At 45.4% G+C, this 27054-nt stretch overlaps 1 protein-coding gene across 2 annotated transcripts in view; it reads right to left on the bottom strand.

The window, feature by feature from the left end:
* Spg11 (SPG11 vesicle trafficking associated, spatacsin) overlaps positions 1–27021 on the bottom strand; it is a 67169-nt gene extending 40148 nt beyond the window's left edge. Inside the window, exons 1-12 of one of the 2 annotated variants that reach the window (XM_060371802.1) lie at positions 26729–27021; positions 22141–22322; positions 20375–20599; positions 18212–18404; positions 13994–14131; positions 13259–13707; positions 12189–12334; positions 8491–8620; positions 4133–4288; positions 3537–3712; positions 1481–1657; positions 588–659 (exon numbers count right to left, since the gene is read on the bottom strand). In XM_060371802.1, coding sequence (XP_060227785.1) covers positions 588–659; positions 1481–1657; positions 3537–3712; positions 4133–4288; positions 8491–8620; positions 12189–12334; positions 13259–13707; positions 13994–14131; positions 18212–18404; positions 20375–20599; positions 22141–22322; positions 26729–26976 — 2292 coding nt within the window. In that variant the 5' untranslated portion in view covers positions 26977–27021. The remainder of the gene's footprint in view (positions 1–587; positions 660–1480; positions 1658–3536; positions 3713–4132; positions 4289–8490; positions 8621–12188; positions 12335–13258; positions 13708–13993; positions 14132–18211; positions 18405–20374; positions 20600–22140; positions 22323–26728) is intronic. The other variant, XM_060371801.1, reaches the window with a different exon arrangement.
* Between the last annotated feature and the right edge of the window lie 33 nt (positions 27022–27054).

Genomic DNA, 27054 nt, shown 5'->3' with positions numbered 1-27054 from the left:
CTTGATGTGGTTGGTTCTCTTCATCTATCATGTCGGTCTCAGGGGTAGAGCTCAGGCTTTCAGGCTTGGCAATAGGAGCCTTTATCTGAGTCACCTTTCCAACCTTATAATCTGCATTTTTTTACATTAATATATATTCACATAAATCTTCCTTTACAATAATGTAAAATGGCAAAACAATCACAATCATTAAAAAATGGATTGTGCCAGGCATGATGGCACAGGTAATCCTAGCACTTGGGAGGCAGAGGCAGATGGATCTCTGTGAGTTCTAGGCCAGCTGGTCTACAATGTGAGTTCCCAGACAGCTAAGGCTATTAAACAGAGAAACCCTGTTTCAAAAGACAATAACAAACAAGGATTGTGGAGTTTATTTATGTATTCCTTAGATACTAAAATTATTCATTTTAAAATTAAAAAACTCATCAAAGTGGTCTAATAAAAGTGAAAGCCGCAGCCAGGTGAGCCTGTAATTCTAGCATCCTGGGTGAGATGCCAGGACAGGAGCCAAGAGACCAGCTTGGCCTACACACCAAGATTCCGTCTCAAATGAAAATCAGAAGCCACGTAATTTTGCCTTTACTTACCAAAAAGTCCCGTAGATTCTTATCAGTTGTAAAAAAGCATATTTTGAGCAACTCATTTTCCACATTGAAGCCCTAAAAGAAAAAATTTTTTTAAAGCTACAATTGTAACAAACCTATTTGAACATAAATATGTTGGATGCAGAAATGCCAGAAAGGCACACCCACTTCTACTCTTGGGAATATTTATTTTCTACATCAGTTGTATGTATTGATTGCTTGTCCCCAAAGCCCTTAATTGTTTTTCCAGAGCAAAGGCAACACACAGAACAATTTGAGGTTACACCAGGCAACCAGAGGACCAAGACGACAACAAAGTGCTATTCTGGTTTACTTGACACCAAAGGCTGACAGAGACAACAAAGACCTCTGCGTTTTCAGAGTCACCCTGGGCAAGACTACAGCCACACAGATAAGGACCCGACCTTAACTGAGCCCTGGGGCTCTGCTTCCAGACTTCCCTTCGCCAGCAAGGCCCGCAGCCAGGGCATGAAGGCATAATCCAGGGATGATCAAATGCAGAGGCAAGGGTCCCGTGAAGAATTTAGAATGTCCTCCAGTAAGCCTCAGGCCTATGCATGGCACGTGTGGAGTCTTCTATGAAAAGCACTCCCTCTCTTGGGGTGTAGGGGTGAATGTATGTAGTCCAAGCACTTGAGAGGCTGAGGCAGGAGGACAGTGAATTCAAGGCCAGTCTGGGCTACACAGGGAGACCATGCCTCAAAACAAAAACAAGGGATGCCAGGTGTATGGCTCCTGCCTGTAATCCCAACACTATGAAGCTGAGGTAGGAGGACCACAAATGAGTATAAGGCCAGCCAGAACTATATAGAGTGAGTTCTAGATCACCCTGGCCTCCAGAGAGGATAAGAGACAAATAGATTATCACTACTTACCATGTTCCTCAAGAGTATGGAGGCCTCCTCCACGTTCTTCTTTTTTAAACTGTCAAATGCCAAATCTAGACCTATCCTAACCAGCTCCTCCAGTCGTTGGGCAGAATGACTAGTAATCCTGAAGAAAGTTTGTGCCTCTGGTATCCTGTTATTTAAAATGGCGTCAGCAACAACTTCCTAGGAAAAAGAAGAAAAATGTAAGTTTAAGCTCATTTCAGTTTTCTTATTATGATTATCAATACAGAATGTCTACATACATTAGCTACCCACTGAGGGGTCTTTGATGGAAAAGCTACTTCTCGGCAATGTGTGGGAGACACAAGCCGACTGAAGCAGAATGGTCAGCAGCCCAGGACCCCACAACCACAGAAGACACAGAGAAAGCCCGGTTACTGGGCTCTCACTGCTCTCACTGCTGCTGAGAGCTGTGCTAGCAGCCACAGAAGGCACAGACAAGGGCACGTGGCTTAGCAGAGATAATTGATCAGAAGACAGGGATTCCAAAAGGAGGGAACACAAAGTAAAAAATACTCCGGCAAGCCTCCAGGCTCCATATCACTCAATACAATGAAGCAACGGACAGAACTCGAAAGAAAAGGCAACTCTGTCAAGAGCCTGGGTAGTGAGGCGTACTCTGTCCTCAGTCTTACCTGGAACCACTAGAGTTTAACAGCAAGGGGCCATATTTCTTATCCCCAGACACTCACTTTAGGAAGCAGCATGGGATGGGCTGAAAGGTCAAGGATTTATTAACTGAAGATCAAGATAATGAGGTGTGGGAAGGTCGCTGCAAAAGAGACTAAAGTGAAGGTCTGAACCCCGAGAGAACAGAATGGAGACATTCTTAATGGAGGCGTTACTGGCACCTGTAAATCACCTGTTTGCCATGGGCAAAACTGTGGGCACATGCAGACATGCACACACACAAGGGCTCTGGAGACAGAGTTCACAGCTTACGGCACAGTGAACTGTAATCCCTGTGTCCACACACACACACACACACACACACACACACACACACAGGGGTGGGAGGGAGAGGAAGAGGGAGAAAGAGAAAGAGAGCCAGAGTGAGAGTTAAAATCAGTGAATTTGAGAAAGAAGAACCAAGGACTGCTGACTCTAGAAAAGGCTAAAGGGAGGAACGCAGGAAGACAGCGGCCAAAAGTCAGCAGGAAAAGTGAGCCTGTGGGGACAGGATGGGTAAGAGAACTAGGAAAAGCAGTCACCCAGGACTGCCCTGCCCCTCCGCCCTCCAGCAGCGGTCTCAAGGGCCAGCCAGATCTCTGCACTGTCCTTCACTCTGCTGTTCTCAGCATCTGCGCCCAGCCACTGGCTCTGCCTTTCCAATACCGTTCCCTGGAGGGGGAGGGAGGCTTCCAGCCCCCAGGTCATACAGAGGGCAGCACATTTTTAACTAACTACTGCTTTGAAAAGAGAAGCAAACAGGTGGACAGACGGAAGATTTAAATGGCAAATGTGTCTGTTAGAATTTATAATAAGTAGGACTCGAATCAAGTGCGCTTCCTGGTAGTGGTGTTGGAGAAGATCCCTACGCTCTAAGGGCCAGAAGGAGTTCTGTTTACCCAGAACTTGGGGAAAATAAACGAGGCCAAAGTGTCCTGGAGACGACGGTGCAGGCCTACGACCCCAGTGCCTGGGAGGCTGAGTGGAGGATGGAAAGTTTGTGCCCACCCTGGATTGCCAAACAAGTTCAAGGAAAGCCCGGGCTAGTAAGACCCCATCTCCAAAAGAAATAAAAACAAACCAAAGGCCCAGGCTCAAGCCAGTGAGACAGCACTGGGAGGGCGCGACCTGAGACGGGGTTAGGCCTGACCCTGTGGCAGATCTGGCACAGAGGGCACCTGACTATGGGTGGCATTAAGCCAGCAGCATCAAGAGACCCAGATTTGAAGTCGCGTCCAGAGAGCTCACATCAGTAAAACCTGAAGCCCCGGCCACAGACACGCCCCGGTGTTCAGTCAAAACCCCGTTTCTTCTGGTATTCTCTCTGGCTATCTGAACCTGACCGAGAGACAGGACGAATACTCGTAGTTACCTCAAAGCTGAGTTTCTCCCAAACACTGCCCTCTGACACTGTGAGGACATCTTCATTCACATCAGATTCACCTACAGCATCTGCTGGCTTCCAAGGGAACTTTATCATGAAAGTCCGAAGTTCATTGATGTAGCTGGTCAAAATGTCCACTCCTTTCTGGAGATGCTCATCCAGCTCTTCACGAAACAGCAACGTGAAGAAGTACGTGTGCGTGTATGGGAAAGAGTGTGTGTGTAAGCATGTGTGTGTATGGGTGTATGAGTGTGCGTAGGTGTGTTTGTGCATATGTAAACAGGCAGGGAGAAAAAGGGAAGAACACATCACAACTTGTTGAAAGGAATTCTAGAAAATTTTCAGATTTCAAAACAAGTATTTTCAACCAATAAACCTGAGGTTTTCATCCCTTTCCTGCAGGTAGCTGCGTAGGCGCAGTCGCCTTCATCCCTCACCGTTATCCTTAGAGCTTCTGCCTGCGCTGTTAGTGTCAGACCCTTCTCCCTCACGTGGCTTTCTTCACAGCAGGGTGTCCAGGGAGCTCAGTTTCCCCATCTCTGTTCTGACCGAAAACCATGTCCCGTGCTCGCTGCTGCTCTTACCTTCGGCATAGACAAAAGGCTCCCTTATTTGCTTGTTCAGGAAAGACAGCGTGAGGTGAAGCAGCTGCTCTGCGAAGTGCTTGCTTTGGGTCTCAGCGTCACTCTCTCTAATTGCTGAGCAAAGTAAATCCAGGGCTGGAGCCATCTCTTGCACCTCTGAGAACAAATGAAGAAACTAGCAAGGAAGCCTTGGGCTATCTCCCCGACCTGAGCACATCCAGAACGCTGGTCGTGGGATTCTTAACTCCATACACAAGGTCCAGTGTCTTACTCTCACCGGCTCACACCTTTACAGAGGCTTCCTGGGTCCAACCGCAGCCACCGATACACATACACTGGCAGTACCACCGGGATTCTGCAGACCTGCTGTTTTATAAACTCTTTTTTTTTTCTTTTTTCTTTCAACAACCCAACAGGTGTTTACTCTCTTTCCAAAGATGAGGAGACTGAGGTTGAGAGAGAGTGAGTCACTGACCCAAGGTAATTTTGAAAGTAAATAACATGGCAGAGCCAAAATTTGAGCTTAGGCCTGTGTGAGCCCACACGTATGTAGGGAACCGGGGTGTAACATGCCCCGAATCCCCTCTTTGTGCTTGAGGGCCCTCACAGGGCGAGCCTCCGTATTTCAGCATCCATCCAGCTTTGCGGGTGGCTGCGTGCGCGTGCGCGTGCGCGTGCGTGTGTGCGTGTGTGTGTGTGTGTGTGTGTGTAAGAATTATTGAAAATGTGGGCCCGGGACAGTTAGTAAAGCTTATTCCCATGCATCTTATTTCAGATCCATTATTACCTTTAAATAAAAGCAGGAGAGAGTCAGAAAAAGCTACTAAACAGCACAAGTGAATAGTGACCACACAACTACTGAATGAACACTGTTCAATACCACAAATCAAACCTTTCTTATGAATTAAACTGTGTGTGTGTGTGTGTGTGTGTGTGTGTGTGTGTGTGTGTATAGTTTGTTTGTTTTTGAGACAGGGTTTCTCTGTGTAACCCTGGCTGTTCTGAAACTCACTTTGTAGACCAGGCTAGCCTGGAACTCAGCGATCCAACTGCCTCTGTGTCCTGAGTGCTAGGATTAAAGGTGTGGGCCACCACTGCCCGGCAAACTGAGAAGCATTAAAAAATATCCAAGAGGGAGAAAAATCAACGTTACTATTGAGACAAAAGTGGGTTAGAAGTGTGGCTTGGAGGTAGAGCACTTGCCTAGTATATGCAAAATCCTAAGCTTGATCCTCAGCGCAGTAAAAAAAGAAAAGGAAAGGAAAAGGTAAGAGTAAAAGAGAAAGTTCTGTTTTCTTTTTCTTTTTTTTTTTCTTTTTCTTTTTTGAGACTGTGTCTCACTAGATAGCCCTGTCTGACTAGCCTCGAACTCACTATGTAGACCAGGCTGTCCTTGAACCCACAGCAAGCTGCCTGCTTCTGCCTCCCAAATACTGAGATTAAAGTCTTGTGCCTGACTTTTTTTTTTTTTAATTTCAAGACAGGGTCTTATTATACAATCCCACCTTCCTTCAAATTTACCAGGTGACACTAACTTTGAACTTGCAATCCCCTCCCCCCATCACCTTTAGAAATGCTGGAATTACAGGCCTGCAACACCAGGCCTGGTTGAAAGAATGCCTTAATTTATTTTATTATTTTATTTTATGTGTATGAGTGTTTTGCCTGCCTGTCTGTGCACCATGTGTGTGCCCAGTGCTAAAGGAGGCCAGAAGAGGAGGACATCAGATCCTCTGGAACTGGAGTTACAGATAGATCTGAGCCACTTTGTGGGCACCTGGAATTGAACCCAGGTCCTCTGGAAGAACACTGAGCGGTCTTAACCACTGTGTCATCTCTCCAGTTCCTCCTTATCTTCAGCCAGATGTGCTGGATCTCCTGGGGCTGGAGTTACAGGAGGCTGTGAGCCACCTGGCATGGGTGCTGGGAACGGAACTCAGGTCCTCTGGGAGAATAACACACATCTTTAACAGCTGAGCCATCTCTCTAGCCTAAAATAATATTAAGAAGGAAAATTTTAACTCCTATTATCACAAGAACACACCAGTAGAAAGATTGTCGCTTTCTCCATGTAACTAGAGTGCAAATTCATAAAACTTGTCTGAGGACAATTTATGAAGGGAATTTTAATAACATATTACAGCAAAGTATGGCAATACCCTTAGAGCTGAAAATTCCATATCTAGAATTTACCCCAGGTAAATGACTGTACATAGGTACGGGGACGGGAGAAGGAGAGAGAAAAGGAGAGAATATGAACATTTAAGCCATATGGCTAATTGCTTAAAAAAAAAAGTGTGGTGATGCATGCCTGCAATCCCAGAAGCATGACGACCATAGGCTAGAGGCTGACCTAGGCTGTTTCTTGAGTCCAAGGATAGCCTGGGCTACTTTTGGGGCAATCTTTTTGTGCATGGGATAAAGGCTGTCTCTGTATTATTCAGCTGTTAATTCTGTACCGGCTATAGTTGAGCACTTCTGGACTTTGGTATTGTTATTCTTATGGCTCATCACCAGCCTCAGTAGTCTGTAAACATACGCCTTCCTCACGCAGTGACTGGTTGAATAAAGAGCTAAAGGCTAATAGCTAGGCAGGAGAGAAAAGTCGGGACATGGGGCTGAGAGAGGGTCTCTGGGAGTAGAATCAGAGTGGTGACAAGGAGGAGGCTGGGCGTACCGGAGTGAGAGTGAGGTAACAGCCATATGGTGAGCTGTGGATTGGAATAACCGGGTTAATTAAGTTAGATGACCTAGCTGGGAGGTAGCTAAGGCCTAAGCTATAACAAAAATTAACAAGTCTCTGTTGTTTCTTTTAAGATTTATTTATTATTTGTACAGTGTTCTGCCTGCATATGAGCTAGCACGCCAGAAGAGGGCACCAGATCTCACTATGGATGGTTATGAGTCATCATGTGTGTTGGGAATTGAATTCAGGATCTCTGAAAGAACAGCCAGTGCTCTTAACCTCTGAGCCGTCTCTCCAGTCCCAGACTCTGTGTCTTTATTCTAACTGCTGGCTGGTTGAGAAACTCCTGCTATAGGCTACACAGTGAGCCTTGGTCTGAAAAAACTGGAAATGAATCTAAACATATAATAAGAATTTGGCTGATCCAGGTGGCAGAGACAGGCAGATCCCTGTAAGTTCCAGGCCAGCCTGGTCTACAAAGCAAGTCCAGGACAGCTAAGGCTACACAGAGAAACCCTGTCTCGAAAACAAACAAGAAAGTTGACTGGGTAAATTATGATAAAAGTTTACACAAAGAAATCCTGTGCCACTACAATTAATAGCCACATGTATTATTATACAAAGACTCTACAAGATATGTTAAAAGGGAGAAAAGCGGATGATAATACTATGTGTACAGGAGGAAACACACCTTATTACACTGTTCCTTTAACACAGTGGTTCCCAACTTGCCTAATGCTGCGGCCCTTTAATACAGTCCTCTCGTTGTGCTGACCCGCACAGAATTATTTCATTGCTACATCATCACATGTGTAATCCCGCTATTGTTATGAATCGCACTGTAGACACCTGGTATGCAGGGTACCTGACATGAGACCCCAAAGGGGTTGTGGCCCACGGGTTGAGAACCACTGCTTGGAGGCCAGGTTTGAGAATAGATGGTAAGCTCCCCGTTTATGAAGAGAAGCCAAGAATCCTGAGAAATGTTGACGTAGCAAGAAAGCACCCAAGTCAGTGAAGACTGTCACAGCCAATCCCAGTCTACGACCCTGCATAAGTCACAGACAAGCTGTGAACACACGGCTCAGCCTAAAGACAGCGAATTCCCAAAAGCGCTTCGTTCCCCTTCACACATCATTCTCGTGAACATAAGAGATCATCTTGTCCTTGCGTGCAAGGACAGAGCAGAGCACAGAGTACAAACAGTAAACACTGCCGTTAATCTAGGGTGCTATTCTTTTAGTAGCAGGACTGAACAAGGGGCCCCCTATGGGCAGACAGGTACTGAGGCACTGAGCTCCTCCAGCCCTACAGTGACAACAGTGATAGACTTGACAGCTTTCCTTACAATACAGAAGCTCTGAAAATAAGTTGTAACAAGAAAAAGACCATCAGACAACACAGTTAAGAGGGCTGGAGAGATGGCTCGGCATTTAGGAGGACATGCTGTTTCACAGGATGGGGTCCAGTTTCCAAGACCAACATCAGGCGGCTTGCAAACATGTGTAACTGGTTCCAGGGGGTCCCTGCTGGGCGCCCCCAGACACCTGTACAAACATGGACACATACACACAAGCAGGCACACACACACACACACACATAAATTATAAAGAGAGTAATAATATGAAAATGTCTGAAATGGTAAGTATGCATGTAGAAATATTTTACTCACGTTGTAAATATAAATGGGATGGAAACTGGTGCTGGTGATCAGGAACAGATTTTGAAGATGGAGTAAGAAGGTTTTCTTTGCTCTTCAAGAAGAAATCTACTGTGTCCAGCTGACGATTTTCTATGCCAGCCTAAACAAGGAAAGGAAAGAAGCCAGAGATTTTCTCTGTGGGGGCTTGGGGCAGGTTTTTTTAGATTTGAGAAACTAAAATGGAGATATCTGGGAACTATGAACACAGAGACACCTCATTATTAACCATCCCCATGTGACTCCAGCTCTGTACCAGCAATGCCTTAGGGGCTGCAGGGCCTTCCTGGACAGGGGCCACCAGCTGGTCCTGCCCATTGTAAACTGGCAACCTGCTCAACAGTCTTGTGCCCAAAGGTTTTGGCGCTCTTTAGCTCCAGGCCTCATCCATCTCTTCAGCTGACTCACTGTTTATTGTAAAAATAATTAGAGGAGAAAACGGGTTGAATAAATGTTTGAGTCAGATAGTTTGAGCATTTTTGGGTTACTTGAACCTCTTGCTCTGATCTAACTAGAAAATAGTATAATGAGCAGCTGTGGAACAAAATAGAACATAGTCAAGTGGGAATAAGCTACGGGCCCTGATCAGATGCTGAGCCCATCAACACTGGGTAGTTTGGTCTATCTGGAGTTGGAGGCATGGCCAACGTCCAATGTGCACTCTACCCCAGGCTCTTAAGAGTCACAACAGAGGGCTAATATCCAGAATATATAAAGAACTCAGGAAGTTAAACAGCAACAAATCAAGTAATACAATTTTAAAAATGGGGTACAGAGCTAAACAGAATTCTCAATACAGGAATACCAAATGGCAGAGAAACACTTAAAGAAATGTTCAATATCCTTAGTCATCAGGGAAATGCAAATCAAAATGACCCTGAGATTTCACCTTACACCCATCAGAATGGCTAAAATCAAAAACTCAAGTGACAACACAGGCTGGAGAGGATATGGAGAAAGGGGAACCCTCCTCCATTGCTGAAGGGAATGTAAACTTGTATAATCACTTTGAAAATCAATCTGGCACTTTCTCAGACAATTAGGAATAGCGCTATCTCAAGATCCAGCTATACCAGGCATATATCCAAAATATGCTCAAGTATACAACAAGGACATTTGCTCAACCATATTTGTAGCAGCTTTATTTGTAATATCCAGAAATCTGGAAACAACACAGATGCCCCTCAAATGAGGAATGGATACAGAAATTGTGGTACATTTATACAATGGAATACTACTCAGCAACTAAAAACAAGGAAATCATAAAATTTGCAGGCAAATGGTGGGAACTAGAAAAAATCATCCTGAGTGAGGTATCCCAGAAGCAGAAAGACATACAGGGTATATACTCACTCATAAGTGGATATCAGACATATAATATAGGATAAACATACTAGAATCTGTACACCTAAAGAAGCTAAGCAAGAAGGAGGACCCTGGGTAAGATGATCAATCCTCATTCAGAAAGGCAAACGGGATAGACATGGAAGAGGAAGAAAACAGGGATCAGGACCGGAGCCTACCACAGAGGGCCTCTGAAAGACTCTACCCAGCAAGGTATCAAAGCAGATGCTGAGACTTATAACCAAACTTTGGGCAGAGTGCAGGGAATCTTATGAAAGAAGGTGGAGATAGAACAACCTGGAAGGGACAGGAGCTCCACAAGGACAGCAACAGAACCAAGAAATCTGGGCCCAGGGGTCTTTTCTGAGACTGATACTCCAACCAAGGACCATTCATGTAGATAACCTAGAACCACTGCACAGATGTAGCCCATGGCAGCTCAGTGTCCATGTGGGTTCCCTAATAAAGGGAACAGGGACTGTCTCTGACAAGAACTCAGTGGCTGGCTCTTTGATCACCTCCCCCTGATGGGGGAGCAGCTTTACCAGGTCACAGAGGAAGACAATGCAGCCAGTCCTGAGGAGACCTGATAAGCTAGGGTCAGATGGAAGGGGAGGAGGACCTCCCCTATCTGTGGACTGGGGAAGGAGCATAGGAGGTGATGAGGGAGGGAGGGTAGTATTAGGAGGGGATGAGGGAAGGGGCTACAGCTGGAATACAAAGTGAATAAACAGTAATTATTAAAAAAAAATTAAATTAACTAAAATTAAAAAGAGAGAGGGAGAGAGAGAAAGAGTCACAATGGCCCCATCAAGGCAGCTCTCTGCTTAACAGTGGAAGAATTTCAACTCACACACATTCGGGCGCATGCTCGTATATTTGGAAGAGGCGACCTGCATGTGGGAACTCATGGCAGCAGACTGGGGAGGCCACACAGGAGGAGCCTAGCGCCAGGACAGCGTGGGCTGGGGAAGGGGGCCTTGCCTCGACGTCATCACAGGGACAGGAGCCACATGTCTCTGGACTTCACCTTTACCACTCTTGCTTGGTTTCCCCCCTCATTTTCCCAGCTTATTTGCCTCTCAAAGTTTAACGGTCTCCAGAAACAACACTTTATTTGTGATTATTTGTGATCAGCAGAGGGGCATGGGTTTTTACAAGTATGTGCAACACAAATGTCGTAAGTTCGGTGTGGTGTGAAAAAATAAAAAGGTTGGAAAAGAGGCTAGAGATGGCTGAGGAGGTTGAGAATGCAAGGTGGTCTGCAGAGGACCCAGGCTTAGTCCCCAGCACCCACACGGTGCCTCACAGCTACCTGTAACCACAGTTCTAGGGATATGATCCCTTGTTTGGCCTAAGCGCACACTCAGACATAACCAAGAGTAAAAAGTATTTTTTAAAAAGTTTGGGGGAAAACTAATACGTTGGTGTGCTTAAATACTAATATACTCGTAAATAATTTTTCATCAACATTTTAAAAATCTTCAGGAAACAAGGAATTTAGTAATTTCAGTGCACGTTCACAGCTGCACTGACCTTAAATTTAGATATATATATATATATGAGAAAAGATTCTAAGACGAACTGAGTTATTAAATATAACATATATGATATATGTCATATATACACACATATAAATACAACACATACATGATATATGCATATTATATACAAATATATACACACATTCCCCAGTCTCATGTGTATGTATGTCACAGACACACATTAATCACACACACCTGCACTCAGCTTTCAGGAAGTAGAAGTAGGAAGATCAGGGGTTCAAGTCGGCCTTGGATACACAGCAAGTCTCAGACTGGCCTGGGATACTCGTATCTCAAAACTAACAACAACAAAAGGCCTCTCAGGAATGCCCTGACTTTTATTCTAGTTTCTAGCTTCTTTATTAGTATACTGTGGCTATTGGATTGGCTGCTCTGTATCTATTTCTTAATCTATTAGAGAGAGAGAGAATATAAAATTACTCAATCATGGGTAGTTCATGTGATTGTTTTAGGGTTAAGTTAGATAATACAAATAAAAGAATGTGTGAATCGTAAAATGCTATATAAAGTCGGATTCTATCTTCTAAATCTGGATAGAAAGGAGTACAGAAATAAAAGATCACTTCTACTCTGTTCTGGCTTGATTCTTGTCATATTAGCTTATTGCTGTCTCCATTTCTGTCACAGCACCTTTCTTAATAAGAGTTAAGGAGCTGAACAGTCAGACCTGGAGGATGCGAGATGAAGATGGCTAGAACATATGAATTCTTCCAGTCACTGGTGAGCACAGCAAGTGACGTGGGACAGGTCTCACTCTGTTACCTTTAGGGCATGTATGGGAATTGAGCATCGTCCCCAACCGTTCAGATGACAAAGGGAGTCCACAGTGCTGGCGCTTCCGTGGATCATTAGTCTGTTCACAAACTCCTCTTGAGTTAAACCAAACAAAATCAAAGAGAGACCATTTTCTACAAGAAAAAAAAATAAGTTAGCATTAAGAAATCAGTAGGGACTTAGAGCTTAGAATTAGGACTTAGAAATTAAGTTCTAATTACCTAATATTTCACTACCATAGCTAAAATATGTATACTGAGCCGGGTATTGTCATGCATGCCTTTTATGCCAGCACTGGGGAGGTATAGCCAGGTGAATCTCTGCAAAATCTAGGCCAGTTTGGTCTACAAAGTGAGTTCCAAGCCAGTCAGGGTTATACAGTGAGACCCTGTCTCAAAGAAAAAAATTCAGTCTCTCTCTGTCTCTGTCTGTCTGTCTCTCTTTGTGTGTGTGTATTGCCCTGTATATGAATTGCCGAGACAGAAATACAACAGCCTACTAGAGTACCCCAAAATAGAATACAACAGCCTACCAGAGAGAACCCCAAACCAGATATACAACAGCCTACCAAAGAAAAATCCCAGAGAGAATACACTGTCTGCAATTCCAGATCCAAGGGGTCTGACACCCTCTTCTGGCCTCTACTGGCCTCAGACATTCATGCGGACCAAACGCCCACGCACATAAGATAAATTAAGACTTTTGAAACAATGTTACAGAGAATAACACGGGCTTTCCTCCTAGACTTCCGCACCACTGTGCAGTGAGAGGAGGCACATGCCAGCACAAGGCGGGAGAAGCGAACTACATTAAGAAGTCACACCTTGGCCTGGCAAGATGGCTCAGTGGGTAAAAAGACCTCCAAGACCTCCAAGAACCCGAGTTCCATCTCTGGGATCCACAGGGTGGAAGGCGAGAGCCAGGGCTCCCGAGTTATCCTTGACCTCCACCTACGTGCACGCACGCACTCGCGGGATTGTGGGTGAGAGACGAGGATGATTTTGAAAAGGCAAGCACAGCTCTCGGCAGCGCTCTCCGCTTGGGTGCAGCGGGCTCACCTGTCAAAACAAGGCACAGCTGCTGATCTCCGCTGCTGTCCACGGGCACACACTTCTGGCTGAGAGGGAAGCACTGCGCGCTCCGGCTCTCCAAGTCCCAGAGGACGACGGTGCAGCTGGCGGCCCCCACTGCCCCAGTGAACAGTGCCGTGAACCCCGTCACAGACATACACCTGAGCTCCGTGGGCTGCTCCGCTTCGCCCAGGTGCATCGTCTCCCACGGGCTTCTGGGATTGCTGGGCTTGGCGTGTTCCTTCTGGGGGAAAGCACACTGGCCACGCGTGACGTCCCCTGGAAAGAGAACGTGGTCTGGCACACCGGGAGTGCGGTTACCAGATTCCGGGGGCTCCAGATGCAAAAGGCCCTGGAACCACGGGGCAGAGCGGGAAACCTCAGGTGCCGAGCTCCTCGCCGTTTCATGGAGTGATGACAGCTGGGCCCTCCAAGACCTGGAAGACAGGGCAGCTCTTAGCACCGCGACAGCGAGGGCACCGAGTCAAAGACAGGCCAGAAGGAGGACGCGCTTCTGAAGGAGTCTGGCCAGGAACGGGAGGCAGGGGGGTCGTGCTGCGTTCAAGGCAAGCTGCAAGCCTGCTAGAACGCCAGTAAGACCTTGCCTCCATGTAAACAAACAAACAAAATCTGCCATGTGGAGACTTTTCATGAAAATATAACGTTAGAAGGAAAGACGGAAAGAGAAAGAAAGAACTAACTCCTGAAGGTAAGTGTTCGTACCTATCAACCTGAAAGGCTGCCTTGGTCAGTTTCATGCTGTGCACAGAGTTTACAAGGTCGTCCTCGTCTACTCCTGGAGGCCCTTCAATAGGAAGGTCTTCCAGTGTTCCTCCACACAGCAGGTGCTCTGGGTGTTGCCTACATTGAAAAAGAATGATAGCCATATCAAAAAAATGATGAAAAGCCCCAAATTTGTTCCACAGTACTTCTGGGTTTGTATGTGTACTTTTTATTTTGTTCCTTTTTTTTTTTTTTTTTTGAGAGACAAAACATGCAGTTGGGTGGGTAGGAAGGTGAGTAGGGAGTGGAGAAAGGGAAGGAATATGACCAAAATATATTGTATGAAAATTTTAATAAAAATGGATATGATATACAAAGAACTACATAAATATATTCTCCCGACTGTCACCTCTCTAACCAAGTGATAAAAGTCAGCACCAAGAATTTGATACTAAAGCCGGGCCTGGTGATGCATATCTGTAATCCCAGCACTAAGGAAGGCAGAGGCAGGCGGATCTCTGTAAATTCAAGGTCAGCCTGGTCTACAAAGTGAGTCCAGGAGGGCCAAGGCTACACAGAGAAACCCTGTCTCAAAAAAACCAAAAAAGAATTTGACTCTAAACCTTTGGTGCATGCCTACAATCCCAGCGCTCAGGGACACAGAGGCAGGTGGATCTCTGTGAGTTCAAGGCCAGGCTGCTCCACAAGAGAAGTCCAGGACAGCCAGGGCTACAGAGAAAAAAAAACTGTCTCAAAACAAAACAAACAACAACAGCAAACCAATCTGACTATGGGCTGGAGTGATGGCTCAGTGATCACTGACTACTCTTCCAGGAGACCTGGGTTCAATTCCCAGCAGCCACACCACAAATTGTAACTGTTAACTCCTGTCTCTGCAAACATTGCACACACACGGTGCACAGACTTACATGCACCCTGACACACAAGACAACTAGATAGTGAGCAATTTTAACAACGACGAGAGGATCTGACTGCGGAGCTGTTCATGTCACGATGTGAACACCACTAGCTAGCATGCTTCGGAGGCCATGATGATTTACGTGAACCCCCCTGCCTTCCTCAGCCTTCCTCAGCCTTCCAGAAGTAAGTTTAACCCACTTTACAGAGACAGACACTAAAGCTCAAGAGAAACACTGAGCCAGGCTAATTTAACCAGGAAGCATGGGGTTTAAGTTGTCTTTTTACATTTGTTTACTTTTTGGGGTAAGGAGGACACAGGCAGCCCACGGAGCATGCGTGGAAGTTACATCTTGACAGCCCCAGCTAAGGTTTTTAATAACTCGTTACATCACAGCAAACCAAGATGTAGGCCGGGATCGGTGAGTGAGCAAGAACCACAAAGCAAAGTATGTGTGTGAGTTAAGATGGGACAGTTGTGTGAAGAAAAGGTTATCACATCTGAGAAACAAAGAGGGCTGTGGAAGCCAGAGAAGAGCAAATGAGATGCGCGGTGGCGGGAGATGAGGCTGGCGAGGCTGGCAGGAGACAGACGGCTCAGAGCCTTGTGGGAAGTTTTTCATTTTCAGGAGAAAAAGGCAGCTCAGGAAGGGTTGAGGCAGAATATGAGCACATGCAGAATATAGCTAGGGAGAGGGGAGAGCGGTTTTTTGTTTTGTGGCTGGAGAGACAGCCGTGGGTGCTGGGAACCAAACTCTTATATTTATGGTTGTGAGCCTAGCCTTTAACGGGCCGAGCCATCTCTCCAGCCCAGGGAGAGTGTTTACTCTTGTTATGAATTCTGGAAGTGTTGACCTTGGGATTATGTTGACATAACCTCTTGCCCTCGCATTTGAGTACGTGCTGGGCCACCGAAGAGACAGACATGGTAACAATGCCTTCTTACGCACTTTGGAGAAGAGGGTGTAGGGCTCAGGTTTAACAGACAGTGTCTGTTAAAGCAGTTCAGTAAGAAGACAGTGGCATGGTGTGGGGCGGAGAGAGCAAAGAGCACAGCCTGGGGAAACTCCCAGAGGCAGCATGGCTGCCACTTGTCCATAAACTGGATACAGACCGAGTACTAAAAAGAGGGTGTAAATACAGAAAAGGAAGAGAGGCAGGGAGAGGTCCCTGGGGAGGAAGGGATGAAACTTCATAAAAGAGAGGGAACCAAAAAGCTAAAGGAGGCCTCGCTAGACACTAGATGGCTTCTGTTTCTTACAAAATGTAGGAGACAAGGTCATTCAAGGAGAGGGAATGGAAATGAGCAGGTCTGGGGGAAAACAGAGGGTTAAATACATTTTTGTAAGGCTGGCTATGGTGGTGCACACCTGTCGTCCAGGCCCTGGGAGGCAGAGGCAGGCTAACCTGGAGTCTGAGGTCAGTCTGGACTAAACAGCAAAACTTTGTCTCAAAACACTATATAGAATGGGGGCCTGGCATAGAGTGTTTCTGCGGTTTTCTCACAAATGCAGAATTGCTTGGTTATAGATGCTAAGGAGGCAGGACCAAGATTTCATTCAGGGTTGATATTTTGGAAGGTGAAGTGTTACTGTGGAGCAACAGCAAAGGTTTAGACTGCATGTAAGAAACTGACTCAAACAATGGATCACAAAACCGTGCCTGAGAAGTGGGAAGTGAAGACAGGCGGAGAGGGAAGACAGAAGGTGACCTAGCTGGAAATCCCTGTGAGGTCAGAGGGCAGGTAACTGAGTAAGCCAGCTAAAGAGTGTGGGAAGTTGTGGTAATCCATGTAGAGGAGTGATCTGGAGGAGGAGCAGCTTCAAATGCTGCCAAAACCCAGAGTTTGGCTACAAGAATGAACAGCTAAGATAAAAGGGAAGGAAAAGTCACTCGTGATGAATGAGAAGAACAAGACCCTGCTACCTGGGAGGCTCAGATGGAAAGATCACTTGAGCCTAGGAGCTCAGGGACCAGACTGAGCAACACACGGTCCCATCCCAAAAGGGAGAAAAGGACTGGAAGGACAAACTACCAGATGGGTTCTCAAAGAGCATTCCCAAACTCAGTTTGGAAAATAGATGAAAAAAAAAAAAAAAGGAAATAATTTAAGACTACACAGTTCAGTACTAACTGTGCTCCGGCTCAGGAGTAGAGTGCCTCAAAAATTGGAAGAGAAGAACAGTCATAAAGTAAGACAAGAGCAGCCTGGGTAAACTGCCCAAAAATTTAAAACACAAGGCAAGGCACGGCGGCCGCTCTTGCAGTCCTAGCACTCAGGAGGCTGAAGCGAGAAGATCCGAGTTCGAGAGCAGCCTGACCTGCATAGCGAGACCCCATAGGAAGCAAACAAAAAAAGACTATGGTCACACTTCTCCCCCCAACTGACAAGTCAAAGCATAAACATGTGAAGAGCCACTTAGAACAGACTGGGGCTTGGGGTCTACCGCAATGTCAGCATTCTTGCTTGATGAAGAGGACTGGGTTGAACCACTAGCAGCAAAAGGGAAAACATGACAGCCGTAAAGATTCCTGGCAGGTATACAAAAATAAATTTACTCTTTTAAGTGACCCAAACAATAAACAAATAAAACTCATCAAAAATATTCCCAGCGACTCAGGGATGTATCTTATTCATATCAGAGTGGAACCAAAAGCCTAAATGGTTTCGATTGGCCTGTATATTTTTAGCTCAAAAATGTTGAAAGCCTAGTTCCAGATCGTTGAGCTACACAGTGAGGCTGTGAGCAGCAGCAGGCAAGCTGGCGGAACCCAGCCAGGCACTAGCGCTGCTGAGGTTCTTAGACAGCCACAGGTTCAGTTCCTCCGAGGGAAAGACCACGGAAATCCCCGGGCAGAAAAGCCAGCTGAATATACCTCGTCATACTTCTTGAAGGGGAACATGAGCCCCAGTACAGCTGGGATCCCAAGCCACAAAAACAGCAAGTCCAACAACAGGTAAATTCCATTCTCTTCCAGTCTTAAACGGGACAGGAAGTAAGGCGGTGGTATGTAAAAAGTGAGGCTTTTTAACTGTACAATGCTGATTTTTTTATATGATATAACCCCACATAATGCCACTTCAGTGGAAACCAAACTTTTAATACACAAGGCAAGATACAAAGGCAGCCAGGAGTCATTTATACACATTCTTGCACAGTAATGTTACCTTGGGAAACATAATGAGATCTAACTGCATAGAAAAAGATGCTTATATATATACAAAAAAGCTGGCAAGGATATTTTAAATCTTTTTATGGGTCTATTTACCTCAAATGAGACATTTTATCACCTGCCTACCTGAAGTATGAATTTAGGTTAAGAGCAACTGCAGTACTGGATGAGCTGACAAGCACCAAAACGTCCAAGTCCTGGGACACCTTCAGTGATGTAAACGAAGAGATGCTGTCTGGCTCCTGCCGCTCAGAATCTTCTCGGAGAAGAGCCAGGTCCACGAGAGCTACATGCATGCCGTTCACAGTGTCAAAAATATCTGAGTCGGAGTTAAAGAAGGGTCAGTTCTGTAAATCACAGGATGGTCTTGACTGCTGCCACCTTGGAGACATAGCAGGAAAGCTGGAAATGGAGGCATTCTCCATGGAATGACCAGATGACTAAGAAGCCAGCACCATCACAGGAGGATGCACACCACACTGCCCCAGCCCCCGAGACACTTCTATTTCCCAGAGTAAACCCAATTTAACATTACACATTAGCCAATACCCAAAATTAGCTCGACATGCAACCAACATTAAAAGCTCATGTCCTTGTAAGCCACCAAAATCTAAGTTACACTTAGAATACAAATAAATTTGGATACTAAATTTTTTTCCCTCCATTTCCTTCCTTTTTCTTTTCCTGTTATTTTTTGGTTTGGTTTGATTTGGGTTTTTTTTTTTTTTTTTTTTTTGAGTCAGGGCTGTTCTGAACTCACTTTGTAGACCAGGCTGGCCTTGATCTGCCTGCCTCTGCATGCGCCACCACTGCTGTGCTTGAACAGAAAATTTTCAACCGAAACATCTGACCCATATTTGGACTCCACAGTGTGACAGCTGAAATGCCAAAAGAAACTGGGCGGGAGATGAAACTAAGTTAGTAGACTGTTCATCTAGCTCGATGAAGCCCTGGGTAAAAGTCCCCAAAACCATATAATCTGAGCGTAATGGCTCAAGCCTATTTCCCCAGGACTTGGGAGGCAGAGGTGGAAGGTCAGATGTTCAAGGCCATCCTTGGCTAAACAGAGGGTAACAAGTCCAGTCGTGGCTACATAAGACCCATTTTTTTAAATCTGAAAAATTAAGTTTATTCTAAATATACTTAAGCTCTCTAATAACTAAACCAACTATCAGCTTTAAACCTAATAAAATAAAACTAAGTATCCATATACCTTGACAATTTCAAATATTCAGCAGCCTCATACATCTGACACCTACTGGAGTAGACAGCAAAGCTCTGTATTTTAGCAACAAAAATTAATTCAATTTAGTATTTTATGACATTTCTGTGAAAAACAAAACAAAACAAAACCAATGTATTTGACATAGAAAATCATCTCTTTATGAAGCTGAGTCAAAAGGACTGAGTTTAAGGCTAGCATGGGTTACAGACTGAGTTCTCAGTTACAAGACCCTGTTTCAAAACCCAGAATAGAAGGATGTGGTAGCACAAGCCTGTAATCTCAACACTCAAGAGGCAGAGGCAGGAGATCTCTGTGAGTTAGAGGCTGTTTGGTCTACACAGTAAGTTTCAGGCGAGCAGGGGCTACATGGTAAGACCCTGCCTCAAGAATAGAAGGACGGATGGACAGATGGATGGATACATACATACATACATGGCTAGGGGTTGGATGTAGCTCAGTGGTAGAACATTTGACTAGCAAACAGGAGACCTCTAGTTCAACCTCCAAAACTATAAAGAAAGGAAGATCATCCCTTAACTTCATAAATAAGTCTCAAAAACCATATATGAGGTCACTTTTGAAACCTTCAAAATAATTTTACTGCTAGCTACAAGGTACAGTATTTTCAAAAACTGTTAATACTTATGCAAAACATTTATTAAAATGATGGAATTATATGGGTGTGGTGATGCATACTGGTAATCTCAAGATCTGGGTTTCTGAAACGATGGATTAATCACTGGACAAAATAAGGGAGTCATATTCACATGGCAAAGACGTATCATAAGCAATCACGCATGCTTCAAGTACTTAAAAAGCACAGTTTGAGTAAATAGGTGAAAATATGGGCAAGATTATTATGAGAATGAGAATATTTCTATACACTGAAAAACATAAAGTAATATAGTTGAGTATTTTATGAGTATATGTGCCCTGAAAATTCCTACTGAAACCTAACCACTCTCCTTTAGCTCCAGTTCCCCCAACTGAAAGCGTAGATGGCTCATCTTTCTATGTAGTCTTCTCCCCCACACATTAATCACCACGTTTCCAGTCAAGGATACACAGCCAGCCTACTGTACTCAGAGCAAAAAGAAGCCTCCTACAGAGCTGCGTATCAATAATTGTGTCCGTCGTCTGTTCAGGCAAGGGCAGCGGGAAGCAGTCCAGCACGCGAATCCCAGGTTCTGTCCCCAGGAATGCAATGTGTAGGATGAAACATTTATTGATGAGCAGTAATGACACGCTGTCGTGAAAGGACAGAATCCTCAAAGACTTGAAGGAAATACCTGTGGAACCAGAGGATATTATCTTAAACGCATTGGTCATAATTTTACGGTTGGTAAATGTGACCTTATAAACATAAAAAACACCCAGATAAAACGAGGAAACTGCACTTATTCTAAGTCAAGGCAGTTACTGTTCATTTCTGTGGGGACGTCAGGCATTAGGAGGTAGGTGATGAAGAATAAAGATGGCTGACAGTGTCCCAGGGTTCTTTTTAAGATTGAAACCTCAAAGCATACCAGAGGAGGAGTCAAAAGGCCAAGTTACCCATGGAATTACACAAAAACAGTCAGACATTTTTTTTCCTTAAAGAAAAAGGAGGAACCTTATATTCAATGGTAGAAAGGATGTTACTGTATTCAATTTACTTGGATTTCTGTTCCCTCCTGCAGCTTATCAGGCAAGACAGTTAACAGCTATGCAACCAGTCTAGGTCCATCCTGTCCAATAAAATACATGACTCATCAATCCATGAGACAGATATGATTCAATGTGCCTGACTGCCAGGGAAACAGGTGAAATTTATTTAATATATTATTTAATATATATTATTTAGTTCACTACATACAAAATATCATTTTGACATGTAATTCAAACAAAAATCATTAATGAGCTATTTTACTTTCCTTATACTAAGCCTTTAAAACCTGGGGCTGGAGAGATGGCTCAGTGGTTAAGAGCGCTGGCTGTTCTTCCAGAGGAACCAGATTCGATTCCCAGCACCCACATGGCAGCTCCTAACTCTCTGTAACTCCAGTTCCAGGGAATCTGACACACTCACGTAGACATACATGCAGGCAAAACAATAATGCATATAAAATAAAAATAAATAAACCTTTTTTTAAAAAAAGACTTCAAAACCTGATATGTAAAACCAGTTTGGTGGTATAGGCCTATAGCCTCAGCTATTCAAGAGTCGGAGGCAAGATGATTATAAGCCTGGGCAACTTTGGTATCAAAAAGGCCTGGAGATTTGGGTATGTGGCTCAATGACTGATTGACAGCATGTATGAGGTCATAGGTTCAATCCCTAATACCCTTCTAAAAAAAGAAAGATGTATGTTTTTTTTTTTTTTTTTTTTTTGAGGCAGAGTCTTACTATGTATCATAGCATCAGAGACCTTCCGGCTTCTGCCTCGAAAGTTCTAGGTTATAGGTGTCTATTATCACCTCACCTGGCTGTGACAGTGAAAGTACTTTTTAGGGTAAGGATGTGGCTCAGGGGCCAAGGATTGCCTAGCATTTGTGAAACTCTGGATTTGATTCCCAGCCCTGCGAGAATGAAAAGGACAACCTTACTCATATTAACCACATTTCAAGTGCTCAACAGCCCAGCCTGGCCCGTGCCTGCAGTACGGGGGTCAGTGCAGAGTGCCCTCTCAGATTTCACCTCTCCGAGAACTTCTCATCCAAGGCCATCACGAGCTGCTCGTGGGGGCACACTCCTGAAATCCCAGCCTTGTGAGGCTGAGGCGGGGGGGGGGGGGAAGCCCATGCTTGAGGGCAGCCTGTGCTACCAGTCGGACTCAAACGTGACGCTCACCGACACCTCGATCTTCAATGAGCTTCTGCAGTGTCCTCCCACCGCAGCTGTGTGATAAGGCTGCGTCGCATCTTCCATCTTTCAAGTCAAATTCGTACACAAGCAGTTCGTAGTCTTCTCTCGCAGCGAGCAGTTTGGGCTTGTCAGCTGACGTGCTGTTGCGGGGCTCCTCCCACACGAAGCTGAGAAGAGAATTTAGATTTTTTTAGATTTCTGTACCCACACTCCCACTCGCCACAATAGCGGGGATCATAGGGCAGAGCAAGGGCAGCTTAGTTCTGTCAGCACCAAGTCTGCAGTCCAGTCTAAGGGAGTGAATACTATTCTAAGACCCTCTTTGCTTCTCTTCCCTTCTCACTTTTTCTCACTCTACACCATCTAAGAGTGGGGTATGAAGTGAACACAGAGCAGGAAACTGTTTCCTTCAGCTTTTTAAGTCTTTTTGTAATCATTCCTTTACATTCAATGTCACCTGATTTTACACACACACACACACACACACACACACACACACACACACATTTGGTTTTTCGAGACAGGGTTTCCCTATGTAGCCCTGGCTGTCCTGAACTCACTTTGTAGACCAGGCTGTCCTAGAACTCACAGAGATCTGCCTCGGCCTCCTGAGTGCTGGGATTAAAGGTGTGTGCCATCATGTCCAGCCATAAATGTATCACGTATACAGTAAGTATATTACCTTTTAGAATCAATGAAACTGGCTTATAAATCTGGAGGCAGCTCGGTGGTTAAGAGCACTTGCTCACGACCGTCAGTCGTGCAGTTCCAGGGGATCGGACATCTCCTTCTGGTCTCTGCAGGCATCAGGCATACGGTGCACACACATACACGCAGGCCAAACTCTCATACGCATAAAATAAATAAATGTCTTAAACGGGCTTCGGCTGAGTTCAATTATTTCAGATTTCAAAAATTGGTCATATACAACCGGGGCCTTTGAATACTCCAGAATGTTATGGTACAGAACAACCCTGCCCAAGAGAAGTCTGTGATAATGGAAATGTTTAATTTCAGCGCTGCTCAAGACAGCCAACAACCAGCGGACAGACATACAGCACTTCAGCTGTGGGTATGACAAACTGGTGTAGTAAGAAGTTCACTTTAACAGTCCCATGTGACTAATGACTGTCTACTAAACAGCATAGTCACCAACACTGACTGACAAGGACACAGAGAGACTAACTATATTAAATTGCATTTTAAAATAAATGTGCCGGGCGTGGTGATGCATGCCTTTTGTCCCAGTGCTGGGAAGGCAAAAACAGGCAAAGATAGGTAGATCTCTGTAAGCTCAAGGCCAGCCTGGTCTACAAAGCTGGCCTTGAAGTTCAGTACAGCTAGGACTGTTACACAGAGAAACCCAATCTCAAAAACCCAAGATATATATATAATGTATAATATATTATATATATAATATGTCCACTTTTATACAATATATTATATATACCACTTTTCCAACCATACATATATATATGGCTGAAAAAGTGGCTCAGGGGCCAAAGAGCTGTCTCCAGAAGCCTGAGAATGGCAGTTAGCATACTCAGAACAAACACAGAAGCCTGTCAGGTATGGTGGCCTGGCTGCCTGTAATACCAACACACAGGTGGAAGAGACAAGAGCTCCTGGAGACAAGCAAGCTATCTAGACCAGATGGAGACTGAGGCTCCTGGTTTCAGACAGAGACTCCGACTCCAGAAATTAAGTGGAGGGCCAGCGATGGCTCAGCAGGGAAAGGCACTTGCATGCCAGCCAGGCAACCTGAGTTGGATCCCTGGAGCCCCTGTGAAGGTAGGCTCACACAGCCAGCCCCACAGAGCTGTTTTCTGACCTCCACAATGTATGCTGCTCCATGTGTTCCTGAGCAAGCACACACGCCCAGACGCTAATAATAAGAAGGAATAATTTTAAATTATTGTGGAGAACAATCTAAGAAGACACCCAATTTCAACATCAGGCCTCAACGTGTACACACACACACACACACACACACACACACACTTACACACATGTGAAAATAAAGTGAAAGGGCCCAAGCCAGGCATAGCAACACATACCCCTTGTCTTAGCTACTCAGAAGGCTGAGGGAGGGGGGTTCTCTTGAGCCCAGGGATTGAACAGCCTACACAACACAGCAAGACTCTATCACTGATACCCATGAGTGAGGTCTGGTGGCTCAACAATGACCACATTCTTCAGGGGCTGAGGTGGGAACACTGAGTTTGGGGCCAGCCTGGGCTACGGAGAGATTCTGTCTCAAAATCAGTCAATAGGGCCCAACTCTGAAAACACTGTAGTTGAAAGAGATGAGGCTACCACTGTGATAGAGTTTCAGTTCCTTTTAAAAAACCTTGTTTTTCTAAAATAGTAAGTTTTATATTAAATGAGCTGGCCATTAGGTCCTTTTTAGAAAGACAGACAGTTTTGAATTTCTGCTTTTTATATACCAGGAATGATTTCTTTTTTCACCACTCAAAATTTGGGAAATAACCTAAATACCAAATATGGAAAGGGTTAGACAAAGTAAAATATTTAAAGGGAGAACACTGTGCTGTCCCATTGAGATCATTAGCACATGGGCAATACTAGCACAAAAAAATTTGATGAAGAGAACATTGGGGTATACAATCATCTAAACAACATAAAACAGACTTATATGCTAAGTGTGCTGGGACAGCAGTGTTTCTTGTAATCCCACCACTTGAAAGGCCCAAAGGAAGGAATCAAGAGTTGGAAGCCAGCCTGGCTTACAGAGGAGAGTCAGTCCCAAAACACCAAAAGGAGAGGCGGCCCAAAGCAGAAAAGCAGTTGCTGCTTTTCCTGAGGACTGAGGACCCATGTTCAGATCCTAGCGCCCACACTGGGCAGGCAGTTAACAATTCCCTGCAACTCCAGCTCCAGAGGTTCCAACACCCTCTTGCAGCCTCCACAAGCACCCACACATGTGGCACACACAGACACATACATACCTGCACATAAAAAAAAATCTTTAAAAGACAAAAAAACCTATAACCTATATACTGTGAGAAAAGTAGAAAGCAAACCGTAATTTCTAAAACACTGTCCTTAGTTTTATTCTACACCACATTTTAACTGAATTTAAAAAAGATCAGTTCAATTAGAAATTTTAAGAGGCTGGAGAGAGAGAGGGCTCAGAGAGAAAAGCACGAGGTCTGAGCCCAGCAGCCACAGACAGAGCTTGCAGCTCCACTGAGAGGTGGAGACAGGAGGCCTGCTGGCCAGACAGAGCACAGCCAGTTCAGCCCACCCAGAGGCTCCAAGTCCTGTGAGAAGCCCCAACTCAAAAACCAAGACACAGGATGTTAGAGAAAACACCTCAGCTGGTCTCTGGCCTCCACACACATGTGGACACGCACACAGAGTAAGAAGGGAGAGCTGGGCGTGGTGGTACATGCTTAGAATCCCAGTACTGGAGAGGTGGAGGTAGGAGGATTAGGAGTTCCCAACCATGTTCGAGGCCAGCCTGAGCTCCCTGAGACCGTATCTCAAGGGGGGAAAAAAAAGATGGGTTAAAATATTTGCCGATCGACCAAACGAGTCTTGTGTATAAAGAACTTTTGCAGAACCTAAGAGATTCAGAAGTGAGATAGCTCTTTGCTACACAGTCTTATACATACTGGTCTTAAAATACTTCCCATTATTAAAAAGGTCATATATACTCGGGGTTCTCCTAAACTTTATGATGTAAGCTGTACTTGACCGAGATTTATGAAAGTGGAAAGCAGCCCATTATTGTGTCTACCTTCTCAATCCATGGGAGCCTCATATCTAAGAAACAGCAGACATGCCAGGCATGGCAATGAGCCTGCAATCTCAGCATTAGAAAGGAAGATCCTTAAGACGGGAGAATTGTGGAAGGCAGGCCAGCCAGACTATATCTTGAGACTGCAATTCAAATATGGAAAGAGTAGGGCTACAACAGAGTTCAGTGAGCCCAGGGCACTTGTGTAAGTGAGTGGACAAGTTTAAAGAGGAGCAGAGGTGGGGCGGGGCTGTGTTTGCATGAAAACAGTATTTCGGCGACAAAATGGGTATTTGGAGTGATTTAGAAATAAGCTTCATCTGGCATCTTCAAACAAAGAAGTCAGCGAGCTAACCCAGGCAGAGGCAGGAGGATCTCTGTAAGTTTGAGGCCAGCCTAGTTCATATATCAAGTTCTAGGACAGTCAGGGTTGCAAAGGGAAGAGGAGGAGGAGGAAAAAGAAGAGAAGGAGGTGGTGGAGGAGGAGGAGGAGGAGGAGGAGACGACAGGTTTAGTATTGAGTTAAAGAAACAGGACCTGTGCTGACAGCCATTCAGGGTATGCAGGGGCTATTGAGGAAACATCTTCTCTGCCCACCCAGGAAGTGAGGTAAGGGAGATGCAACAGGGTGAGCATTTCACGTCGGGGTGGGAAAGGTTCCGAGAGGAAAGGGGCTCCGTCCTGAGGCGTTTCCGCAGCGGTCGGTCCTGTCCCACCAATCTACACTGAGCGTAGCGCCCAGGATTCCTCCCCGGGGCAGCTCAAGTTTCAGACTCCTCCCTCACTCCGCAGCTGTCCCGCAGCACTTACTGCCCAAAGGGGCCTTGGAGGCAGCAGCTGCTTCCACCCCTACTGCCCGGCGCCAAGGAGAGCACTTGGAGATTGCCCGCAGCCGTCAGGCTCCCCAGGGCCTCCTGCTCTCGGTGCAGCTGTGCCCGCGATCCCAGCTGCGCGGTCTTCTCGGCAGGGATCTGCACCAGTAGCATAGGTAGAACCCGCTCCATGGCCCCGGCACTGCCCGGGGAGAGCGCGCTTCCGGGCCCCGGCCTGATAGCCATCTTGGCCCAGGCGTTCCTTCCGGTGGAGGCGCCCGAATGCGTCACGGACTTGCGCAGTGTTTTGGTACCTTGTGACTC

Source organism: Meriones unguiculatus, chromosome 18 (assembly GCF_030254825.1).
Source record: "Meriones unguiculatus strain TT.TT164.6M chromosome 18, Bangor_MerUng_6.1, whole genome shotgun sequence".
Taxonomy (NCBI): domain Eukaryota; kingdom Metazoa; phylum Chordata; class Mammalia; order Rodentia; family Muridae; genus Meriones; species Meriones unguiculatus.
Note: the sequence above shows the minus strand (reverse complement) of the source record. Positions and strands in the feature narration are given on the sequence as shown.